Below are 23,847 nucleotides of genomic sequence, written 5' to 3'. Positions count from 1 at the left end.
AACTCACTTTGTAGACCAGGCTGGCCTCGAACTCAGAAATCCGCCTGCCTCTGCCTCCCGAGTGCTGGGATTAAAGGCGTGCGCCACCACGCCCGGCCCTTCCTTCCTTTTCTTAAGATAAGGTTTCACTGTATTCCTTCACATGGAACTCCCTATGTAGACCTAGCTGGCCTTGAACTCAGATGCAGTCTGTCTCTCTCCTGAGTGTGGAAATTAAAAGCATGAAATACCATGCCTGACTGAGATACCATGATTTTATGCCACCATGTGGGTGCTGGGAACCAAGCCTGGGTCACCTAGAAGTGCAGAATTGATTCTACAGTATTATAAAAGTTAAAGCACAAATTTTCTTTGTATTGGTATCATTTAAACTTAACCAAAGTGGATACCCAGAGAGAAGGAATTGTATTTCATTGACATGAAGCGTCTCAGCCTCCGAACTTGAATTTTGTGCAGCCTTGATATTCAAAGTGGGTTCCACAAACTGGGGTGTGGTATTAGTTAACAATTGACTGAGAAGGTCTCAGAGGGAAACTAGTCTTTACCAGTTTGGGACCCTGTTCTGGTTTGTTCTTCTCAGGCAGAAGCGGAGGAAGATTGTCATTCTGATGCAGACAGAGTAGGCGATGAAGGAAATGAGAGTCCGGCTGAGAGAGACCTGCAGGCAAGTGTCTTCAGTTCTGTGTTGTGAGAAGTTGGTCGCAGTTGGTCGGCTTCTATTTGCATGGAATTTAGCTGAGCTTGCATAGTCTTTTGTTTGTGGGTTTTTTTTTTTTTTGGGTTGGTTGGTTGGTTTTTTGTTGTTTATGTTTTTTGTTGGTTGTTATTTTGTTTTGTTTATGTTTTTTGTTGGTTGTTGTTTTTGATTTGTTAATGTTTATTGGTTGGTTTTTGGGTTTTGTTGTTTTGAAACAGCCCTGGCTTTCCCAGAACTCACTCTGTAGAACAGAGTGGTCTTGATCTCATGCCTCTGCCTCTGAGTGCTGGGATTAAAGGCATGCATTATCATGTCCTAGTTTGGACTTTGGTATTTTTTTTTAAGATTTGTTTATTTATTTATTGTTATGCATATGAGTACAATTATAGCTGTCTTCAGACACACCAGAAGAGGGCATCAAATCCTATTACAGATGGTTGTGAGCCACCATGTGGGTTGCTGGGAATTGAACTCAGGACCTCTGGAAGACCAGTCAGTGCTCTTACTGCTGAGCCATCTCTCCAGCCCCCGATATTCTTTATAACATATTTTTTCTGTAAAAATATGAAATTAAATGTTTATATTAATTTTTTTACATTTGTTTACTTGTGTGTGCATGTGAGTTCATGGACTCATGTGCCACAGTGCTTGTGGGGAGGTCAGAGAACAGTTGGCGGGAGTCGTTCCTTCCCTTCTAGCACGTGGCTCCCAGGTCAGGTCATTAGGCTCTGCAGCAGGTGATCTTACTCACCTAACTGCTGTTTTGGTCCAAGAATGTAGGCTTAAGATATTTAAAAGTAATATGCAAGCCAGAGCACATAACTTAATGAACAAGTTTGAGATTTGATCATTTGAAGTTCAAAGCCTGTGTATAACAAAAGGCACCATAAAATTGAAAGAAATAGCTAGAACAACTGCTTGCTATGTTAGCAAAGGGTTAGAATCGTAAGTGGATAGATTATGTGCATAAATTAGAGGAATACAGGGTAGAGAGAGGTGAGCATACAGTTAGTGGAAAAAATATGAATGGCTGTTAAATATTTGAAGAGGTAATATGTCTCATTAATAATTTAACCACAACTCAATGAATTAATAATTTATTGAATAATGTCCATTTTTGTCTGGACTGTGAAAACACACGTTACACTTGAGATTATAACCGACTTTTATTTTTCTGGAGGATACACGAGCAATGTGGATCAGAATTAGAAGTATGCACTCCCTTTTGATACAGCAACTGACCAGGAAATTAAATCTAAGGAAATAACAGGGAAATGAGGGGATGAGATAAACCTATATGTATTAAACTCAAAAATTACTGTAACTAAGCTAATATTGACTTCTGAGCTGTATGAGGCATGCTTACTTGGCGCATGTTGTTTAGTTGGATGGACGCAGCTAGGGATTCTGCAGGTCAGGCACGAGTGTAACATGTTAGAAGTCTGGAAGCAGAGCACTGCAGAATATTGTTAAGACATCCATGAGACACCTTTCTAGAAAGTTACCCAGAAATAATATCCGTGGTTCTATTAGCAGTCTTTCGCAGGAGAAGTACACTGGCTGGAGTTCCTCAGGAAGAATGCAGAGAAGTAGCGATTACTCTTCGGGACCCTTTCTGAAAGGCACCGCTAGGGTCAAGGCCTTGGGAGGGGGATGGGAGAGACAGCAAAGGAAGAAGCCCGGCTGCCTGCAGTCTTAATGGACCCCTGAGCTGGTCCTGTGGGGTCCTGAGGATAGACGCCCCTCCCCGAAAGCCAGGTCCTAGGGTGGGGAGCAGGGAGGCAGTGTGATTCTGCTGAGGCAGTACCCACATGGGGTGATGCTGTGACTGTTTTCAAAAGTTGGGGTAACAATTTCTTCCTTAAAAGCAGTCGACCACATTGGGAGTTTGACTTTTTCTATGCTTTATTTTTAAATGACCTTTGTTTAAAAGGATTTCCTTTTTGGAGTATAGAATGTTTATCAAAAGAAAGACTTTGCTTGACCTATAGAAATTTTTAGAAACTTTGTAATATCTACTAGATGTACTATTAACAAATGTTCAATAACATACAAATTCTGCCCCCACATCAGGGCTTATAATTTCAATTCTAATTAAAATTTAGTTCTCCAGTATTTTTAGGCTTTTTACTATATGGAAAAACTTACTTTTGTCTGGTATTCATTCTTTAAAGTTTTAAGCAGAAAATGATTTTTTTTTTTTTTTTGCTGTTGTTTTTGTTTTCATTTGTTTGTTTGGATTTCGAGACAGGGTTTCTCTATGTAGCCCTGGCTATCCTAAAACTCACTCTGTAGAGCAGGTTGGTTTCGAACTCAGAGATCTGCTTGCCTCAGAAGATGATATTTTAAAAGTATGTTTATAAGGTATTTGTTTTGAGAGAGAGAGAAAGAGAGAGAGAGAGAGAGAAAGAGACTGAAGGATTGTCTGTTTGTTTTCTGGTCTTTGAATTGCAACAATGTACAGTGAAGTAAATATGGGAAACCAGAGTTTCACTGCCTTCCCATGATGGGTCCTCCAATATTCTCTGTCACAGGCGCAGCTCCAGATGTTCAGAGCTCAGTGGATGTTTGAACTTACTCCAGGTGTAGGTTCCAGTCATGTTGAAACTCGGTCTTGCAGAGCAGGAAGAAGCTCTATACTGAAAGCAGCTGCAGACACCAAAGGAAGACAGGAACTGGCAAAGGAAGAAAAGTTAAGTGCTGAAGTGCTCTAACAAATTAACTCTTTTCTTTGACACATAGTGAGTTTTACCAGTGTGTTTTGTTGTTAGTCAGCTCTGATGGCAGAGATGTGGTTTGTAAAGTACAATAATGTTTTCTGATGTGGGACAGTTTCGCATGACTAGTACTTCTGCTTCCAGGTCCTTCACCTTACCCGTACTTCTAAGTGTTTCGGGAGATATTGTTGCTGTGGCTTTGTTGTGATGTAATGAGCAATGTCCCCAGAGTCTCCAGCATTTGAATGCTTGGCCCCTAGTTGGTGACACTGTTTGGCTAGACAGGGGAAGTATGTCACTGGAGGTGGGGCTTTGAGAGTTTAAAGACTCATGCCATTTCAAGTTTGCACTCTGCTTCCTGCTTGCTGTGAAAGATATGAGCCCTCAGTGTCCTGCTCCTTCAGCATGCCACCACAAATGCCAAACCCTGGAACCGTGACCCATGTGAACTTCCTTTTATAAGTGGTCTCGGTCATGGCGTTTTATCACAGTAACTAATACAAGCCTATTTTACTATCACCCACCCCCTTTCTGTAACATTTGTTAATTTGTTGCCTCTTAAGTTTCACTTAGTCTTAAAAAAGTAGATGCCCAAAAATTACAGCAGAAGCCCTAAAGGCAGGGGTAAAATATTCTTGCCTTTTTAAAGAATTTTATTTTTCTTTTTTTTTAAATATTTATTTGTTTTATGCATATGAGTACACTGTCACTGTCTCCAGACACACCAGAAGAGGGCATTGGATCCCATTACAGATGGTTGTGAGCCACCATGTGGTTGGTGGGAATTGAACTCAGGACCTCTGGAAGAGCAGTCAGTGCTCTTAACCACTGAGCCATCTCTCCAACCCCCCTTTATTTTTCTTGAAACAGGTTCTTCTATGGTCCAGGTGACCTGGAACTCGCGTGTTGGCCAGCATACCCTAGAATTTACAATGATCTCCCTGCCTCACCCTCCTTAGGCCTTTGCCACCTAACTTGGTGCTTGGGCTCCTTGTCTTTGAGAGGTTTAATTGGGTGGTTGGTTGGTTTGTTGGTTTTCACATTTTAAACTAAACCTATCATGTTGTATCAGTCATTACCTTATCCAGGAAAGTTTGTAGCTGTTCACAGGGGAAGTACTCCCATGCTAGCTGCTTCCTGTCGCCTGCCATTTCATTTGGTCTTCCTCTTACATGGGGGCTGTCACCATTCCATCCAGCAGGGTATGCCCTGCAGAGTTGTGAGTCTCTTCGAGGCAGAATGTATCAACCTTTCCTTTCATGGCTCACACAGAAGAGCCATCTCGGTCCCCAAGATTTTTTTCAGTTTCCCTGAAGTTTTATAGTTTTGCATTTTGCTTTTGAGTTCATAATTCATTTTGAGTTACTTTTATGTAAGCTGTGGGCCTTAGGTCATATTCCATTGTTCTGCTTTGGCTGTCCAGTTTCTACAGCACCAGTTAAGAATGCGTCTTCATGCTCTAAATTTACTTTTATTTACTTATTTTTGATTATTTTTATTATTTTTCATGAAACCCAGGCTGCCCTCATGTAAGGATGACCTTGGACATCTGATCCTGCTGCCTCTGCCTCTCCAGGGCTGGGATTGTGGCTTGTGCCACCACCCCTGGCTTGTCCACTTACCATACAGATTTTCAATTTTTTTTTTTTTTTCACCTTTTCATTTTACAGGCTCGAGAACTCTTCCTGCAGGCAGTGGAGGAAGAACAAAATGGAGCTCTCTATGAAGGTAAAAGCTCTGCTTCTGAACTGCAACTCTTTGTTAGTGATCAATACTTTTTTCTTTTGTACTGGAATTTATTTGGTATTGGACATTTTTCTCCTCCTACTTGAAATTGTTTTAAGTAGTGTATGCCTGAGACTGAAAGATCCTTGCAGGTTTGAGGCCAGCCAGGGTTACATAGTCAAGACTTGTTCTCACAAAAATAATTAATTAATTAAAATAAATAAATTGTATATAATTTGTTTTCAAAATTCATTGCAGGGTAGTATTACCATATTTACAGGATGAGTAAGATGCATTTTCTATATTTAGTTTTACATTGGTGATTCATGAATAAAGATCATACTTTGTTCTTTTCACATGTCAAAATATTTCAGATGAACAAAATACAAAAGATGAAATCAGAGAATACGTAGGCCCTCTTTCTAAGCCTGACTTTAAGTTTTACCAAAGGCAGGGTGCTTCAGCTTCTGTCTCTGTAAACCCAATAGAAATGCATTAGTGGTGGAGTCCTTGCCTGCCCTGTGCAGTACATAACCTGGGTTCTGCCTCCAGCAAGGAGTGAGGTAGATAACACACATGAACAGAGTGGTTGTACTGTAAATCAATAGTAAGGGGTTGGTTGGATGGTTGGTGGTAATTATAGCAATTGAAATGTTTGAAAAAGCATGAAAAAATGTTTGAGATTGAGTCCTATGAAAACACATGGAAAATAGCATTATTTGAAGTTATTGTATTTATGTGGAAGTTTCTTCTACTGGTGTTTTTACCCACATTTTTTAAAAAGTTATTTATTTATTTATTTATTTATTATATATAAGTACACTGTAGTTGTCTTCAGACACTCCAGAAGAGAGCATCAGGTTTCGTTACGCATGGTTGTGAGCCACCATGTGGTTGCTGGGATTTGAACTCAGGACCTTTGGAAGAGCAGTCGGTGCTCTTAACCGCTGAGCCATCTCACCAGCCCCCTTTACCCACATTTTAAGTGTCTAACTGGTCAAGTCCTTTGTGTAAGTGCATTAGTTTTGTGAGGTTCCCACGTGACGCCAGTGCATGGTAGCCTGCTCCAGATGCAGAGGATGCAGAAGACAGAGAGCAATATAGCAAGTTGGCTGGGTGCTGGTGGTGCACACCTCTGATCTGAACACTCGGGAGGAAGAGGCAGGTAGATTTCTGTGAGTTCAAGGTTAGCCTGGTCTACAGAGCGAGTTCCAGGATAGCCAGGGCTGCTATACAGAGAAACCCTGTCCCGGAAAACTAAGTCAAACCAAACAAAAACCAGCACCATCCTCCAGAGTCCCCAAACACCCCCCAAGAACAACGCAAACAATCAAATCACATCTTAAGTCTCTGTAACCTATTAGCTTTGAGAGGGCAGGAACCTGAGCTGCGCGGTTTGGAAATAACTTTGTTCAGTTTGCATGTTTGCATGTTTGAAGTATTCAGCTGTTCTTAAAGTCTACCAACCACAGCTAAGGGCAGACAAAATGAGTGAGAGAAATGTGTGGCCAAAGCTAATGAGCTTTTCTCTTGTAGCCATCAAGTTCTACCGTAGGGCTATGCAGCTGGTGCCAGACATTGAGTTCAAGATCACTTACACCCGGTCTCCAGATGGCGACGGCGTTGGGAGCGGCTAGTACGTATCAGACAGTAATGGGTATAGTTTGTAAGTTAAGCACGGTGCCCTTCTAACTCTTACCCTGCTAAGAAGGTGGTGCTATTCTGTTAGTCACGTTTAATGTGTCCATGTTTATAAGTAGACTTATTTAATTAGAGGCACTTTAAGATTTACATCTTAAATAGCTGTAACAAAAAGGTGACGAAAGTTTGTAAAATTAAATTGATGATTATTGAAAAGTTTAAAGAATATATTTCAACTTTTCGAAATCTGTTTGCAGTAGAAAGTACTAAAATGTAGTTACGCTAGTTGACAAATATGTCACTAATGCTCAAAGTTGGGTGGGGGGCATGCAGAACTTCATTGTACTAGCCTCTGTGTGTTTGAGTCTTTTTGACATTTCAAAAAGGCATCTTGTTAGGAAAATGCTAAGCTCTAGCGATTTCTTTCTCCCAGTGTATCTAGAATTAGCATTATCAAACCTCTAAAATAGCGTTGTCTACAAGCATAGATTCAAGCATAAGCAAGCATTGAGGAAACTCGGGTTCACTGTACCTGAGACAGCACTTCCATTCGAGTCTTGACAGAGCAGTGGTGGCTTCAACTGAGAGAAGATTAAGAGTGTATTTCAAAGCCCGTGCTTTTTTTTAAGACAGTTATAAATCGTTTTGGCCTAATTTCTCCCCAAAGCTCAACTTGATGGCATGAAAAGGAAAGCTGTTTGTGGCCAGGAGGAAATGTTGGCTTTAAACTGGGAAATGCTAGGGCTAAGGATATGTAGCTCGGTTGGTGGAGTGCTTGCTCGGCACGTTCAAAGCACCATGTTCACCAGATGAGACTGGACAGTGTGAAGTAGTAGTTCATTCCCAAAGGAGTCGTTTGGGCTGAGTTACCTAGGTATGGATCTTAGTCAGCTTTTTAAGTTTTAGCTAGGTCTTATGTTATGGAAGTGCGTAAGGATTCCGTCAGATTTGTGTTGCCAGATCTATCAGGTCTGTGTTACCAGCTCTGTTAGGTTTGTGTTACCAGATCTTCAAGTTTATGTTACTCTGTCTGTTAGGTTTGTACTGCCTTGTACCAGATCTGGGAAGTCCTGAGGATTCTGTTTTGGTGACAGTTTCACCCCTGTTGAAGTGTTTGTCTGTTTTTTTTGTTTTTGTTTTTGTTGTTGTTTTGGGGGACTTTTTTGTGTTGTTTTTGTTTTGTTGTTTTGTTTTGTTTTTGACACAGGGTTTCCCTGTGGTTGCTCTGTAGATCAGACTGGCCTCAAACTCAGAGATCTGCCTGCCTCTGTCTCTTGAGTGCTGGAACTAGAGGTATATGCTACCACTGTCTGTCTGTATTGAGGCTTGGGTAGATGGGTGAGTTTATCTAAGTTCAAAGTTAAGTTGAAACTTACTGCTTTCTGAACTGTGAAATGTCCGTCCTGTTTTCCTAACTTCATCCTCATGCAAGTCTTTTCGTAACTGATCAACTTTAAGGTTAACTTCCTCAAAAATGGAAAGCTGAAAGAACCTTGCAACTGTAAATATCTGTAGATGATTTGTGGGTTCTAAGGCTTATTCAAAATTGGTATTTTACTCTTTAGAGTAGGGTGACAAATTAAGGGAATTTTTATTAGAAAACCTAGCAACTCAAATGGCATTTATATAATTTTATTTTCATACAGTCAGAAGGGATTAGATCACTAAATACAGGCTGGAGAGAGGCCTGGTGGTTAAGAGCACTGGCTGTTCTTTCAGAGGACCAGAGTTCAGTTCCCATCACCTACCATGCAGCTCAAAACTCTAACACCAATTCCAGAGGGATCTGATGCCCTCTGCTGGCCTCTTAGGGCTCTGCATGGTGAACAGACTCATAGCCAAACACCCTACACAAAAAGAGTTCACTAAAGAATTTACACAAAAATTTCAAATCACGCAGGGCGTGGTGGCGCACGCCTTTAATCCCAGCACTCGGGAGGCAGAGGCAGGAGGATTTCTGAGTTCGAGGCCAGCCTGGTCTACAAAGTGAGTTCCAGGACAGCCAGGGCTACACAGAGAAACCCTGTCTCAAAAAACAAAACAAAACAAAAAAAACCAAAAAAAAAAAAAATTCAAATCACTTATTTTTTTCACTAACTCATAAACTCACCACAAATAAACTAATTAAATCCCAACACATGAGCCTAAAAATCCTAAGTCTTTGGATAATGACCAAAACGTTTTCATTTGGAAAACTTGGTATGGACTTTGCAACAAGGCAGGGTCCACACTAGCACAGCTTTTAAAAGTAATAAGAAAGTTGGCTTTTTAAATTGTCTTTCTAAATCAGTTTTGAAGGTGCGGTGGAACCAGTGTTTAAGCTGTCTGTTCCAATGATCTGATGCACTCAATTTACTCCCTCCCTCTCGGTTTCAGCATTGAAGAGAACGAGGACGCCAGCAAGATGGCGGATCTCCTGTCGTACTTCCAGCAGCAGCTCACGTTGCAGGAGTCTGTGCTCAAACTCTGTCAGCCTGAGCTTGAGACCAGTCAGACTCACATATCAGGTGTGGCTCCTTGCCTGTTGTCACTCAGAAACCCTTGAACCTCGGGGTGAAGTCAGGCGATTGGTGACCTAGATGATGGTGATCTAGTTACGATAGAAACAGCTGGAGATGTAAGCCTGCGCTATTCAGAATCTGAAACAACAGACCAGGGCATGCAGGTGTTTGGGACGCCATACTTTTTTCATTGAAGCCCTTTGGAAGCTGGAGGAACTCTGGTGCCACTGGGTGCATCAGCCAGAGTGTGCAGTGGTCCTGATGAGGCTAAATGTTCAGGAGTTAACATGTTCATATATTAAGTACTGCTTGTTTATGGGAGGACTATTTAAATTTTTCTTAAATAAAAATAGCTTTAGAGTTTAATATAAGAATCCCATCGTTTTCCATATTGATTTTAGTATATCTTGGAGATAAAATAATTATCCAGGGGAAACGGTTCTTTAGCATTAACTCTGTGCAGAAAAGTGACGTCTCCCCCGTGTTGTGGGAGTCGTTTGCTGCTGGCGAGTTAATGTGCTCTGCCTGTGTCTCTGCGCTGTCTGAGGCTGTGGTTTACAGCTTTCTTAGATGCACTCAGAGTAAGGGAAGTCACTGAAGATGATTTTCTGTTGCAGTCCTGCCTATGGAGGTGCTGATGTACATCTTCCGATGGGTGGTATCAAGTGACTTGGACCTCAGATCGTTAGAGCAGTTGTCACTGGTGTGCAGAGGATTCTATATCTGTGCCAGGTACTGGTTTTTAGAAATGACCCAGGCAGTGAAGTAAAAGATGATAGCCTTTTGTCAATTTTGACCAAACCAAACCAAACCAAACCAAAAAAAAACCAAAAAAACCTTGATGTTCTGAGTAAAAGCTTAAATAGAAAATTTACAAAGCTGTACTTAATGTGATTTTCCTCAAATAACAGCACTTAAAGGTTAGAATGTGCTAGCTTCCCAGGGTATAGCACACTGCCAGGCAGATACAGGCACCCTGACTGCTTCCTCAGTTCCTATGATGGTTCAGTTGATGTAGAAGAAAGAATACATTCACAGTGTCTGAATAGTAGCTCTAAACCCATTAGGGTTAATTATTTAACTTTAGATTTACTGGAGTTTTGTTTTCACCCCTTAAATAACTGTTGTGTACTTTAAACGTGTTGCAGTTCAGTGTGAGATCATTTGCAACTGCTCGCCATAGGATTCTATACAAAACAGTGTGTCCTCAGCATCTAGAGTTTTAATAACCGTAGTTCTTATCCAAATGCATTATTTACAAAATAGCCCAATACCACTTAGAGTCTAGAATTTTACATAAACTATTTGAATTATTCAGAGCCTGGGTTTTTAATAATTCTCTGTGTTAGTCTGTTGCACAAATACTTGTCGAATAGTTACCGGATTGCTGCCAGCCCTTCAAAATTGGTGAATCTCAATATCACTCCATTAATTATATGTGGGGAGAAATGACAGTTTGATTTTAAAAAGGTGAAATTTCAGGAATGAAACTTAATACATCATCATAAAATGAAGAATTGTTAAAAGGAGAAACTCTGGGGAAGGGGAAATGGTCCAGTGGTTAAGAACACTTGTAGCTATTTCTTTTGAGCACTGTTTAGTTTCTTGCTCCAGTTTTTGATCTTGTCAGATGTATAACAGGTAAAGATGTTTTCTGTTCTATAGGCTGCCTTTTTACTGGAATGATGGTGCCTTTGTTATAAAGAAACTTTTTAGTTTCACTAAATCACATTTATCAATTGTTGGTCTTTTTTTTTTTTAAGTAACATTTTTTAAAATGTGTTCTTTTTAAATTTCATGTGAATTGGTATTTTGCCTGCATGTACATCTGGGAGGATGTCAGACTCCCTGAAACTGAAGTTAACAGACAATTGTCAGCTGCCATGTGGGTGCTGGGAATTAAACCTGGGTCCTCTGGAAGAGCAGCCGGTGCTCTTAACTGCTGAGCCATCTCTCCAGCCCTCAGTTGTTGGTCTTAATGCTTGTACTATGCTGGTCATGTTGAGAAAGACCTTTCCTGTGTCTATACGTTGAAGTGTATTCTGTACTTTCTCCCCTATCAGATCCAGGGCATCAGATCCTACTTGATTGAGGTCCTTGATCCATTTGGAGTTGAGTTTTGTGCTGGGGGAAGAGATAAGGATGTGCCTTCATTCTTCTACATGTAGCTGTCATAGGTATCCAGTTTGACTAGCACCATTTGTTGAAGAGTCTATCTTTTATCCAGTGGGATTTAAAAATACTTTGAGCTGTATCAAAACCACGACTATATTAATTTTTTTTGCATCGTATTGTATACGTGTGTGTGTGTGTGTGTGTGTGTGTGTGTGTGTGTGTGCGTGCGTGTGCGCGTGCACATGTCCACAGATTCACAGGCCTGAAATTGAATAGGATCCTTCCTCCATCCTTTTCCACCTTACATATTGAGACGGGGTCAGGTTAGAACATAGAACTTAACGGATTTTGCTGGTTTGCCTAGCAAGCTTGCAGTGGGGTTCCTGTGTCTCCTCAGGGATGAGTGTGTCAGGTATGTGTGTGGCAGCCATGTACATCCAGCATTGAACCAACTCCAGCCTCACAAGTGAACAGCATACACACTACCACTGACTGACAATCTCCTCAGCCTCTGTTTTCACTCTTGGTGCTGTCCTTAAAGTGTATTTCCAGTTAGCCTTTTCTCTGCTTCTGCTACTGTGCAGACTTAGCCTCTGTTTCTCCTGGTCTCAGTAATTCAGTGACATTCTGCATGGTCTTGCTTCCACTTAGGGACCCATAGAACTTTTTCCTCTGTAAACCACCATAGGAAGTTTTGTTTTAATTGACAGGAAAAAAAAAATATGTGTATTTATTGCTTCTAGTGTGATGTTTTAAAATATATTTGCATTGTGGAATGCAGCTCACAACAGCCTGTAACTCCAGCTCTGAGATCTGATGCCCTCCTTTGGCCTCTGAGGGCACTGACACACCTGGCACACACACACTTGGTACACACACACACATATCTAGCACACACATACACAGGTACACACTCTCTCTCTCTCTCTCTCTCACACACACACACACACACACAAATAAAAGTAAACGCTTTAGAAAAGTCTTTTTTTCAGAAAGGTATATATATACTCAGCAGGATTGCTAGCCCATATGATCACTATGTTTTACATGGCTCGAGGAGCCTCTGTACCAGTCTCAGTGGTGGCTTTACTAACACACATTCCCACAGTACAGAGAGTCTCTTTCTCCCCGTAGTTGCTAACATTTTGCCATTTTTTTCTTTAGTGAGGTGGTAGTTCAACATGAGTTTTCAAAAGTCATTTTTACCATTATTTTTTTGTGTGTGTTTGTATGTGTGGGGTATGTGAGTACCACAGCATGGGTAGAGTCCAGAGGGTAACTTGCCCGAGTCAGCCCTCTGTCCAGGCTTTCTGCCTTGGAGCTGGGAAGTTGGTCCTCTTGTATATACGCAAGGTAGTTCTGGATATGGGAGGACTTATGTTGTCATTGTTCTCCGGGTATTCCAGACCCTTTCCCCTCTCTTGTCTTCTTTTTGGTGAGGTGATTTGCTTAGTAGCATGGTTTTATTTTCTGCTTTTTATTTTTAGTGTATTTATTGCAGGTTTGTACTGGCATTTATCTTAATAAGTTATTTTAGGCTGATAGCAACTCTCTCTCTCTCTCTCTCTCACACACACACACACACACTCACACACACCCCTCCATACTTTGATTCTACTCCCCCTATATTTGAATACTTTAAAAAAAATTAAGACTTCTTTTCTTTCATGAGTGTGGATGTTTAGACTGTATGCATTATCCACACCATGTGTGTGCCTAGTGCCTGCAGAGGCTGGAATAGGCCCTGGGATTCCCGAGAACTGGAGATGCAGATGGTTGTGAGTCGCCATGTGGCTGCTGGGCACTGAGCTCGGGTCCTCTGCAAGAGCAGCAAGTGCTCTTCTCCCCTATATCTGAAGTCTGGATGTTATAGTTTGCATCTTTATTTACACTTGAGATGTTTGTGTTCTTTATCAGCACTATTTTCTTTGATCTTAGAAAATCCCCCCTAGTGTTTCCCGTTGACAGGCAATGGTGAGAACCTTGGACAGCTTTGTTTCTCTGGAAACATCTTCCCTCGTGTCAGAAGGGCGGTTCTGATGAGAACAGGTCTGATTGGCAGCTTTGTTTGTTTCTAGGAGTTTGTTTGTTGGTTTGTTTTGGGTTTTGAGGCAAGGTAGCCCTGTCTAGCCTGGCACTGACTGTGTAACTCAGGCTGGCCTCATATGCAAAACAATCCTGGTACTGTAAGCATGCACCTCAATTTATTTTGTTTTAGCTAGTGCATAAAAAGTTAAAGTTTTTCTATATTAATGGTACTACATACTGTTTGATATATGTATATTGCACACTGTACATTCAGATTAAGCATATTCCACTTTTGTACTAGGCAAGTACCCTTTATAAAACCACATGCCAGCATTTATTTTGAAACTATAGTCTTGCTATATTGCTCACGATGGCCTTGAACTCACTATATAGCACAGGTTGTCCTCTAATCCAGAATCCTCCTGCCTCAGCCTCTGCAATACTAGGGATACAGATATATGCCACAGTACCTGGTATATTTCTTTCTTTATGGTAGAAATTCAAAATCTTGTACTTTTTGACATCTCCATCCACCCTACCACATCAGCACTGTCGCTTCTTGCCCTCATTGTAACTCAGCCATCAGTCAACCTCCCACCACCATCTTTGCTCCTGTCTTAGCTAGGGTTTTACTGCTGTGAACAGACACTATGACCAAGCCAACTCTTACAAGGACAACATTTAATTGGGGCTGGCTTACAGGTTCAGAGGTTCAGTCCATTATCATCAAGGAGGGAACATGGCAGCATCCAGGCAGACATAGTGCAGGAGGAGCTGAGAGTTCTACATCTTCATCTGAAGGATGCTAGAAGACTGGGTTCCAGACAGCTGGGAGGAGGGTCCTAAAGCCCACGCCCACAATGACACACTTCCTCCAACAAGGCCACACCCCCTAATAGTGCCACTCCCTGGGCCAGGCATAGTCAGTCCCCGTCCCCACCCAGTACTCTTTTTCCCAGTGCAGATCAGCACATGGCCGCCATTGTTCTCTTGTCTTTCATAGGATTGACTTTTGTAGATCCTGCATGAGTGGGGTAGGAGGCCATTGTCACTGGCATTTTACATAACTTAATGATCTGTAGTTCCATCCAACTGTTACAAGGTACAGGATTTTATTCTTTCTGTGTCTGTCTAGTAATTCAGTGTGTAGATGTGCTACATGTTTAAAGGTCTGTTCTTCTTTCTGTCGTTAGCTATTGTGACTAGTGCTGCAGTGAAGTGAAGGCGTGTCTGTCCCTTTAACACACTGATTCCATTTCCTTTGGATACATGCCCGTTCCTGGGATTGTTCATCATGTGACTTCCCTATGTGCATCTTTTGAGGAACCCCCATGGCTGCGCTTACTTACGTCCTTGCAGCTTTTCATAGTGGAGTCTGTGATACCATGTCTTATTTGTCCTTCCCCAGGCATTAGTGGATTGGAACATTTCTTTCCTGTACTTGTTCCTCATTAAAATACCTCTTTTTAAAAAATCTCTGTTTAGATTTATTGCTCATGTTTTAATTATGTTAGAGACAACTCAGAGTCAGCTCTCCCCACCCTCTGGGTCCAGGGACCACACTCATGTCAGCAGTTTTGGTGGCGGATGCTGAGCCATCTCACTGACCCAGAAAGGAACTTTAGTTTGAAGTAACCCCATCTCCTTTTGTTCTTGTTTCCTGTGTTTCTTGGAAACATTTTTTTTTTCTTTTCTTTTCCTTCAGATGGAATATAGAGTCAGCTAGAGCTTTGGCTCTGGTTAAAAGGGAGCTTAAATGTGTAACATCCTTGTGATTTCTTTGACTCTGATTGATGTCGGTAATGTCTCTGAATAGTCTGGACTGCAGTGATTCATAAAGTCAGTTATACAGTTTCGTAATGGGCACAGGCTCGCGTGTGTCCCAGGCTCCACTGGGACTTGTATCTGCCATAGTCTTTGTTGTCTGAGATGCAGGGGACTGTCCTTAGGTCCCTCATGACAAGTGCAAGCAATACCAAGAACTGTGATGTCTGTAGCTATGGTCCCTGAACCATAGGATTTGAAAAGGTCCTTGTCACAAGTCTTAAAAGATAGATGTAGAAAATACCTGGACCTTGGTGCCAGGATCCAGTTTTTGGAGCTGTGTGGTAGGATGTAGACTTGCCTAGCTCCCATGGGATAAGTGCAGCCTGCATTCCTGCATGGATGCAAAAGGATGCACATTTATTTTCTACACAAACCTGAAGGCCAGGGTCGGGGTCCTGTGCCCTGCCCACCAACCTTTCTAAGGCTATCATATGCAACCTGATGGTGTAAGAGTGGGTAGGAAACAAAAGCTTCCAAAGAAGCTGACACACTTGCCAGGTTCTGAGAGACAGTGGTGGATGAAGCTGGGATTTTGGTACTCAGCAGGCTGGAGAGGAAACCTCGCTCCATTCCCAAGAGCACAGACGGCTCCAGGAAGTGGAATTCTAGCAGTTGTATCCTAGAGCTGCTGGAGGTGGCTGGGACCTCCCTACCTTCTGGTGGAGGACAGCCGTAGGTGATGCTGGGATTGTATACACAGCTGCAATGTCAAGGGCAGAGGCAAGGACACCCTCCCAATGTCCCTTGGGTAAAATGCAGACAGGACTCAATCTTGTGGCAATGCCCCCTGATGATCTGAGAATGCTGAGTGCCTGTGAGTTCCACACAAGCCCAAGGCTTATATCAGGGAAGGGCTGTTAGCCCCTAAGGCAGAAGGCTGTCCAGCATTGGCTGCTCTTGTTGCAGCTTAGATTCTGCCCTAAGGCAAGGACAGGTTTCCTTTATGGAACATGGACCATAAGGGACCATCAAGCTCCTTCTTAAAGCCCTATAGGTAGTTCAGTGATGGAGTGCTTGCTTAGTGTGGGTTCAAGTCCCAGCTCTCCATTTCCTCCCCCTCACTCCCAAGGCCTGTGAGGACAGGAACTCCTTATTCCACAGTCAGAGCTGACAGCAGCTGGTGCTGGCGCTAAGCTACTTTTCCTGGCAGTCCCCAGCAGCTGACCTGGAGCTACAGCTCTTTTGTCCTCTACATTGCCCTCTGTCTAGAGCCCTCTCTCCTTCCTTGCTGTTGACAGAGCTCTCCCTGAGCTGCACTGGCAGGCAGCTCTCCCTTTGCTGTGGCAGTTGGCAGGGGCCTCTCTCCAGCTTAGCAGTTACTTTTCCTTCAGGGTTTAGAATGGATCATCCCAGGCCCCTGACCTGTAGAAGTTCTGATCGGGAGTCTGTTGCTAGGCACATTGGGTCACCTCTCTGACATATTTGGCTGTATTTGATCTTCCTGATTCCGGGATGTTTGTCTTTCTCCAGGTTTGGAAAACTTTCTGCCACTGTTTCTTTTTTTTTTTTTTTTTATTTTTAATATTTTTATTACATATTTTCCTCAATTACATTTCCAATGCTATCCCAAAAGTCCCCCATAGCGCCCCCCACTTCCCTACCCACCCATTCCCATTCTTTTGGCCCTGGCATTCCCCTATATTGGGGCATATAAAGTTTGCAAGTCCAATGGGCCTCTCTTTCCAATGATGGCCGACTAGGCCATCTTTCGATACATATGCAGCTAGAGACAAGAGCTCCGGGGTTCTGGTTAGTACATCATGTTGTTCCAACAATAGGGTTGCAGATCCCTTTAGCTCCTTGGGTACTTTCTCTAGCTTCTCCATTGGGAGCCCTGTGATACATCCAATAGCTGACTGTGAACATCCACTCCTGTGTTTGCTAGGTCTGCCACTGTTTCTTAAAGTTGGCTTTCTGTTCGTTTATCATCCTCTATTATAGTCTGGATGTATTGACTTTGCTCTGATGATAAGGTCTCAGATTCTGTCACCTTCTTGGCTTTTTGGAGACAGGGTTTCTCTGTGTAGCCCTGGCTGTCCTGGAACTCACTCTGTAGAACCAGGCTGGCCTTGAACTCAGAAATTCGTCTACCTCTGCCTCCCAAGTGCTGGGATTAAAGGCGAGCACCACCACTGCCCGGCCTGTCACCTTTCTTTAGTCCATCTCTCCCGGAGTTGTTTTTTGAAAGCATAACCACGCTCAAAGCTTCTCTCGTAAGCTGGCACTGTCCTGCTAGAGGCCAGCAGTGGGATGCTGACTCCTCCTCTGCCTTGCACAGCTTGCTCACTTCTGCAGCCTGTGCTCCTGCTGGCTTTCAGCTCAAGCCTCACACTGACAGCTGCTGCTAGGATGGTGTACCCTGTCCCCGTGGTCACCCTGTCCAAAGGGTCAGTTTCTTGGACAGTATTTTTCCTATCTGACTGCCTCGGTGGTTGGTTTTTACACTAGCACTCAACCTGAACTTTCACCAATAAACAAAAGGTCTTCACCTGGTGTGTCGGTCTCAGCCTGCCTCTTGAAACAGCATCTTGCAGATACTCAGCAAATAGTTGTTGAATTAAAAAGAACTACATGATAGTCAAAATATTCATTTGCTTCTAAGGACTTAACTTAGCTTTTTACATTGATTGATGCTGTGCTTTCTTACCTAGAGACCCTGAAATATGGCGTCTGGCTTGCTTGAAAGTGTGGGGCAGGAGCTGCATGAAGCTCGTCCCATACGCGTCCTGGAGAGAGATGTTTCTAGAACGGCCCCGTGTTCGGTTTGATGGTAAGTTGGACTCAAGAGCTCAGGAGTAATCATGATCTACAATGGTAATTTTGATAAAACGTGGTTTTCATTTTTTGTAATGGACCTAAGTGCCTATGAACGTAACTGAGGGAAGCAGCACTAAAAATAGAGCGGGATGCGCTACGCGATCCTAACGTGACTTTTACTTATGGACTTTAAAGGAACGTCTGTTTTTTGTAGGAGTGTACATCAGTAAAACCACATATATTCGCCAGGGAGAGCAGTCACTTGATGGTTTCTACAGGGCGTGGCACCAAGTGGAATATTACAGGTACAGCTGCTGTAAAGTGCGTGAGTGGGGAATTCTCAAGTATCTTAGGTTTTAGATCTGCTTTCTGTTGCTCGTGATTTATCCACAAAATGGTCCTCAGTATTTTTTTTATCTAATATTATGACAGGAACCGCACTCAAAAACCTAAAGGTTATTTATAAGTTGTATAATCCCTCCAGCCCCTCGTAGCCTTCCTGAGCCCCTTTCCTCTGTCCTTATACTGTAACCTATAAGGCCTGTCCCAGCCTTTGTTCAGCACATGGGTCTGCAGCTGAGAAATAAGTAGGGTAGTGTCCGTCACTGTGTATAGTTATTGGGTCTTGCTTTGTCAGGCATTAATAAGTGCCCCAGGAAAACACAGACCTTTAGTCTAAGAGACAAGTTTAAAGTTTATTTGGTGAGTGAAATGAAAGGTCAACAGACCCCAAGGAGTTACAGGCCTAGGCTCTCCAGTGTAGCCTGCCACTCGGTTCCGGTTGCCTTCCTGTCTTACCCATGCTTTGCTGATGGGCTTCAGTCTGGGTTTCACAGCTCCAACTAAGTGTAGAGACTGAAAACTAAGGACATGTTTTGTACTGTGTGTGGTGGTGTTTGGTTTCTTCTCATGTAGATACATAAGATTCTTTCCTGATGGCCATGTGATGATGTTAACCACCCCCGAGGAGCCTCCGTCCATCGTTCCCCGGTTAAGAACCAGGAACACCAGGTAGTGTTTCTATATGGCCTTCTACCTAGTCCACATTTCCATACTTATCCTAAGACAGCGCTTTTATGGCTTAATAATGCATGTCATAAAAGCCAGTACTGGGGCTGGGGACTGGGGGCTGGGGGGTCTCGGGAAGCCTGTCCTGCAAGGCCTGTGCAAGCTCGTTCTCATCCCAGTGCTGTGTGTGAGCGGGTGGGGGAAGGGGCACTGGGACTCCGCTTTCTAGGTGCTCAGATAAGTATAACTGGCTGTTTTAAGGTGTGCTTATTATTTCTTAGAACGGATGCAATTCTGCTGGGTCATTACCGCTTGTCACAAGACGCAGACAATCAGACCAAAGTCTTTGCTGTAATAACTAAGAAAAAAGAAGAAGTGAGTATGCACTGTGGAGCTGAGGCTGCTCTTACCACAGCTGTCCATCCATCCATTCTCAGCTAGGAAAGAGAAACAATCCCCTGACGGTTCTGCCACAAGAGTTGGACGTTTATGTACATCAGTGTATTTGCCCTTCCAGAAAGCCATTCTAGGGTCCTCACACACGGAAATGCAGTACCAGGATCTCCTACATCCGACTCCTGTCTCTGCTAACGAGGGCCTGCTACTGTCTCTGCTGCTCGTACAGGCCACTCTTCTGCCAGGAGACTTGCAGAGAGAGCATTTTATCAGAAAAAAGCTTCCCTCTTCTGTTTCTGTGAAGAAAGAATAAATGCCCAGTAAATGTGATTATATATACATATATATCATGGTCTATGGTGCTCTAAATTCTTGGTGGATTGAAGAGCTAATATTTTTTGCAACTTTCTCTAAATTCCTTTGTCTAGTGCTGGTTCAGAGACATCGTACATACCTGCCACATCAGTTGGGAAGTGGTTAGAGCAAGTGTAGGCTGTTGTCCCCATAAGTAGTGGGGCTCGTAGGTTCATTCTCCCTTCCTGTTGTCAGGTAGTGAGATGCTGCAGGGTTTTATCTGTGAGTGATGTCGTGACACCAGGGCACTGGCTTCCCTGCCTCCTCTGATGGGCTCCTGGAATGCTGTAGTGCTTTCCATGTGTTCCCACGTGGCATGTCAGTATCCTTCTATAAGGAAGCCAGTCACAGTGTTCACAGTGTGCAAAAGTACAGTCAGAGTGAAATCCATCACACCTGTTCGGCTGTGACTGTCTTGCTGTTGTTGTAAACCATGAGTTGTACTCTACACCTTATATATAAATGTATAGAAAAAAAGATAAGGTCTGACTGTGTAGCCTGACTGGCCTGGAACTCGCTGTGTAGACATGGTAGTCCTCAGACTCCCAGAGTTCTGCCTGTCTCTGCCAGATACAGGCTCAAGCTGCCAGGATCTGCCTGTCCTTGGCAGTTCACGGATTGAAGATGCGAGCTGTCAAGCCTCTCTCCAGGCTTCCTAGTCACCAAAGGAGAAAAAAAGTTTTATTCCTGAAACTGCTAGGTAACTCTAGCTGGTGAGGAGGAAACCTGGTGTTTTACCCACCGCTTCTTGGAACACTCATAGGTTTACATGTGGTACTCAGGGTGACCTGCAATGTGTAACAGGTTATCTGCAATGTGAATTTCACATCATACATTCCTCTAACGGTTGTCCTAGCTCACGAACCTTTTCTTTACAGAAGCCACTTGACCATAAATACAGGTATTTTCGTCGTGTTCCTGTCCAAGAGGCAGACCACAGCTTCCATGTGGGACTGCAGCTGTGCTCCAGTGGCCACCAGAGGTTCAACAAACTCATCTGGATCCACCACTCTTGTCACATCACTTACAAGTAGGTGAACGCAGTGAAGAGTGCTCCACAGTTAGGGCCACTTGTTGATTTTCCAGAGGACCTGGGTTCAGGTCCCAGCACCCTCATGTTAGCTTACCACTCTTCCGACCTTCATAGGCACAAGGCACACATGTGGTGGGGTACAAAAGAACCATGTACAATTTTAAAAGAAACTTAAAAAAAAAAGGAATGCCTAAAATAGCATAAAGTAGACTTTTATGCGAACCCCTCTCCCGCAAAAAAAGGGGGCGCTCCATCCTAGGGCTGAGGTCTCTGTAGGCTGGAGATTCATTCTTGGGAATTATACAATCATTTTAAAAATTATACTTACAAAAATTATGTCTGTTAAAATGGTGCTCAGTGTAGCCCAATGCCAAATACATTTGGTGGGTGACACCCAGGTAAAACTCTTTATTTAAACATTTCTTTATTGGTTATTTTGTTTATTTACATTTGAAATGTCATCCCCCTTCCTGGTTTCCCCTCCCCAAACCCCTATCCCACCACCCCCCATCCCTGCTTCCATGAGGGTGCTCCCCTGCCCACCCACCTGCTACCGCCCTCTATGTAAAGCTCTTAATTCTGCTTGGTAGGGTTTTTAAATTAGGTAATTAATTAAGAGCATCAAAAAAGAACAGTACAGAAGTAAGAAAGAGTTTAGAAGAGACAGGAAACACCTGGTCATGTGACTGCCAGTTAGCAGGTGTCGAGCTTGAAGGAAGACTGGTGTCGTGGGCTCCCCACGCAGGTCGAATCCAGAGTTCTGAGAGGGAGGTTTCGAACAGGCTCCCAATCCGCTCTGCAGTCCTGACTGCGGGGTGATGGTCTCCATCACATTTCCACCGTGTGGATGACTTCAGTACTCATGTGGAGGCTCTGTCTACCAAGCCCAGCCGAGTCCTCACAGCCCAGGCCTTCCCTTCTCCATTTAGTCTGTGACCTGATGCAGAGTCTCCAGAGTAAAACCCAGGAGGAGAAGGAAGCCACAGCTTGTGCTTGTCCCTGTAGGAATGAGAATTGCCTTTTAGAAGGAAAGCGCTCCAGAGCAGGTGCAGATTGCAGCTGTTGGTGACTGTGGTGGTAGTGGCCCAAAGTCACGTGGTTTTCTGCTTTGGGTGATGTCTCCTCAGGAGTGTATAATACAGCTGTGGAGCATAATTAGTGATCTCCTCAGCACGCACACACTTACACATTTGCTATTGATCCCATACTAAATCTTTAGTTCTCTTGTAATGATAGGGCTTTTTGTTTTGTTTTGTTGTGTTTTTTGTTTTTGTTTTGCGAGACAGGGTTTCTCTGTGTAGCCCTGGCTGTCCCGGAACTCACTTTGTAGACCAGGCTGGCCTCAAACTCAGAAATCTGCCTGCTTCTGCCTCCCGAGTGCTGGGATTAAAGGCGTGCGCTACCACGCTCAGCTGCTGCTTTTTTTTTTTTTTTTTTAAGATTTNTTTNTTATTATACATAAGTACACTGTAGCTGTCTTCAGATGCACCAGAAGAGGGCATTAGACCTCATTACTGATGGTTGTGAGCCACCATGTGGTTGCTGGGATTTGAACTCAGGACCTTCAGAAGAGCAGCCAGTGCTCTTAACTGCTGAGCCATCTCTCCAGCCCCGATAGGGCGTTTTAAAAAAAAAAAAAAACAGTTTAACAAGGGCTACAGATTATAGTCTCTGATTGGGAATTCTCTTAGGAATATGTTGAAAGTCATAATGAAGAATAACACATTCTTGACGAATAACACATTATTTCAATTGTCAAATATCAGAAACAACCTAAATTTCCAAAAGAATAATTATTAAGTTAAATTATGATACAAGCAGGGATCATAATATTATGCAGCCAATAAAGAGAGTTTCTGAAGGAAGTTCTTAAATGTTTTACACTCCGCCTCCACTGTGTAGACTTTAAACTCACACCATACAAGCAGGCCGGGAGTTTAAATACATTGGGACTTCTCATTCTGATGTTTTGCACTTTGTTTCCAGAGCAACCGGTGAGACTGCAGTGAGTGCTTTTGAGATTGACAAGATGTACACGCCCCTGTTGTTCGCCAGAGTGAGGAGCTACACTGCCTTCTCGGAAAGGCCTCTGTAGAGCCACACCAGCATGTCACTGCTGCATGAGCAGAAGCATAGAGCGCTGGGATACCTAAGTTATATGTACATAGACACACACGCATGTAGATAGACATGCATATATACATACATGGAGTTGGAACTTACTTTAAGTTGTTGGAGTTTCTTTAAGAAGAGTATAAATTATTTTTTTTATTTAAAAGGATAGTTGATTCCTGGGGTACTTTGTTTTGAAATTAGAAGTTGTTAAGGATACTTTTGTTGTAATAAATGTTGATGTAGAGTTGAAATCATGTTTTCAAGCAGGTTTCTGAGCAGATCTGTCACATCCACTGCCTTGTGCCTGAGCATCCTCAACACACATAGGTCAGGGAGCACACTGGAGAGTACTTATTCCCGCATGACTTAGTGGCTTTGCATCACACTCAAAATGTGAAACCTGTTCTGGATTTGTTTGAAACTGTTCAATAAAGATCATAAATAAATGTTTCTTTCAAGGAAATATATGTGGATGGTCTTTAACAGTGTGAGAGTGTTTAATGAATGGTCCTGGGATAGCCAGCAGAGGCATCAGGAACACTGCGTCAGCCATCACTGGCCTTTACCTTTGACCCCAAACCTTGGCACCCCTAGTCTCATCTAGGCAACTTACAGATATGTAAGTGTGAAACAGTGAAGTCAGGCTGGGACTCAGCAAGCTCAAGCAGCTGACTCTGGGGTCTTTCTTCACAAATGAAAATTTGCGCATCGTATAAATCACCTCCTTTGGAGATGAAGGGGCAGATATGGTCAAAGGGGGAGTAAGGTACATGAATGAAGCAGTAACAGCAGATTATAAAACCATGAAATATCAAAACTTAAAGTTACCTCCAGTGGTAAAACTTAAAGTTACCTCCTGTGACACTTTAATATAGCTCCATGTGGTGTCCCCCAACCATAAAAGTACTTCATTGCTACTTCATAACTGTAATT

The 23,847-nt window shown here is 43.0% G+C and overlaps 1 protein-coding gene across 1 annotated transcript in view; it reads left to right on the top strand.

Annotated features, from left to right (window-relative positions):
• The window catches only part of Fbxo9 (F-box protein 9), a 27,362-nt gene extending 3,985 nt beyond the window's left edge, over window positions 1-23,377 (top strand). Inside the window, exons 2-13 of the mRNA XM_021171318.2 lie at window positions 581-664; window positions 3,232-3,390; window positions 5,085-5,142; window positions 6,676-6,775; window positions 9,157-9,287; window positions 9,899-10,013; window positions 17,903-18,021; window positions 18,223-18,313; window positions 18,924-19,019; window positions 19,298-19,391; window positions 20,645-20,796; window positions 22,786-23,377. Of these exons, the coding sequence (XP_021026977.1) occupies window positions 581-664; window positions 3,232-3,390; window positions 5,085-5,142; window positions 6,676-6,775; window positions 9,157-9,287; window positions 9,899-10,013; window positions 17,903-18,021; window positions 18,223-18,313; window positions 18,924-19,019; window positions 19,298-19,391; window positions 20,645-20,796; window positions 22,786-22,894 (1,308 nt within the window). The 3' untranslated portion in view covers window positions 22,895-23,377. The remainder of the gene's footprint in view (window positions 1-580; window positions 665-3,231; window positions 3,391-5,084; window positions 5,143-6,675; window positions 6,776-9,156; window positions 9,288-9,898; window positions 10,014-17,902; window positions 18,022-18,222; window positions 18,314-18,923; window positions 19,020-19,297; window positions 19,392-20,644; window positions 20,797-22,785) is intronic.
• The last annotated feature ends 470 nt before the right edge of the window (window positions 23,378-23,847 follow it).

Source organism: Mus caroli, chromosome 9 (assembly GCF_900094665.2).
Source record: "Mus caroli chromosome 9, CAROLI_EIJ_v1.1, whole genome shotgun sequence".
Lineage (NCBI taxonomy): Eukaryota > Metazoa > Chordata > Mammalia > Rodentia > Muridae > Mus > Mus caroli.
Note: the sequence above shows the minus strand (reverse complement) of the source record. Positions and strands in the feature narration are given on the sequence as shown.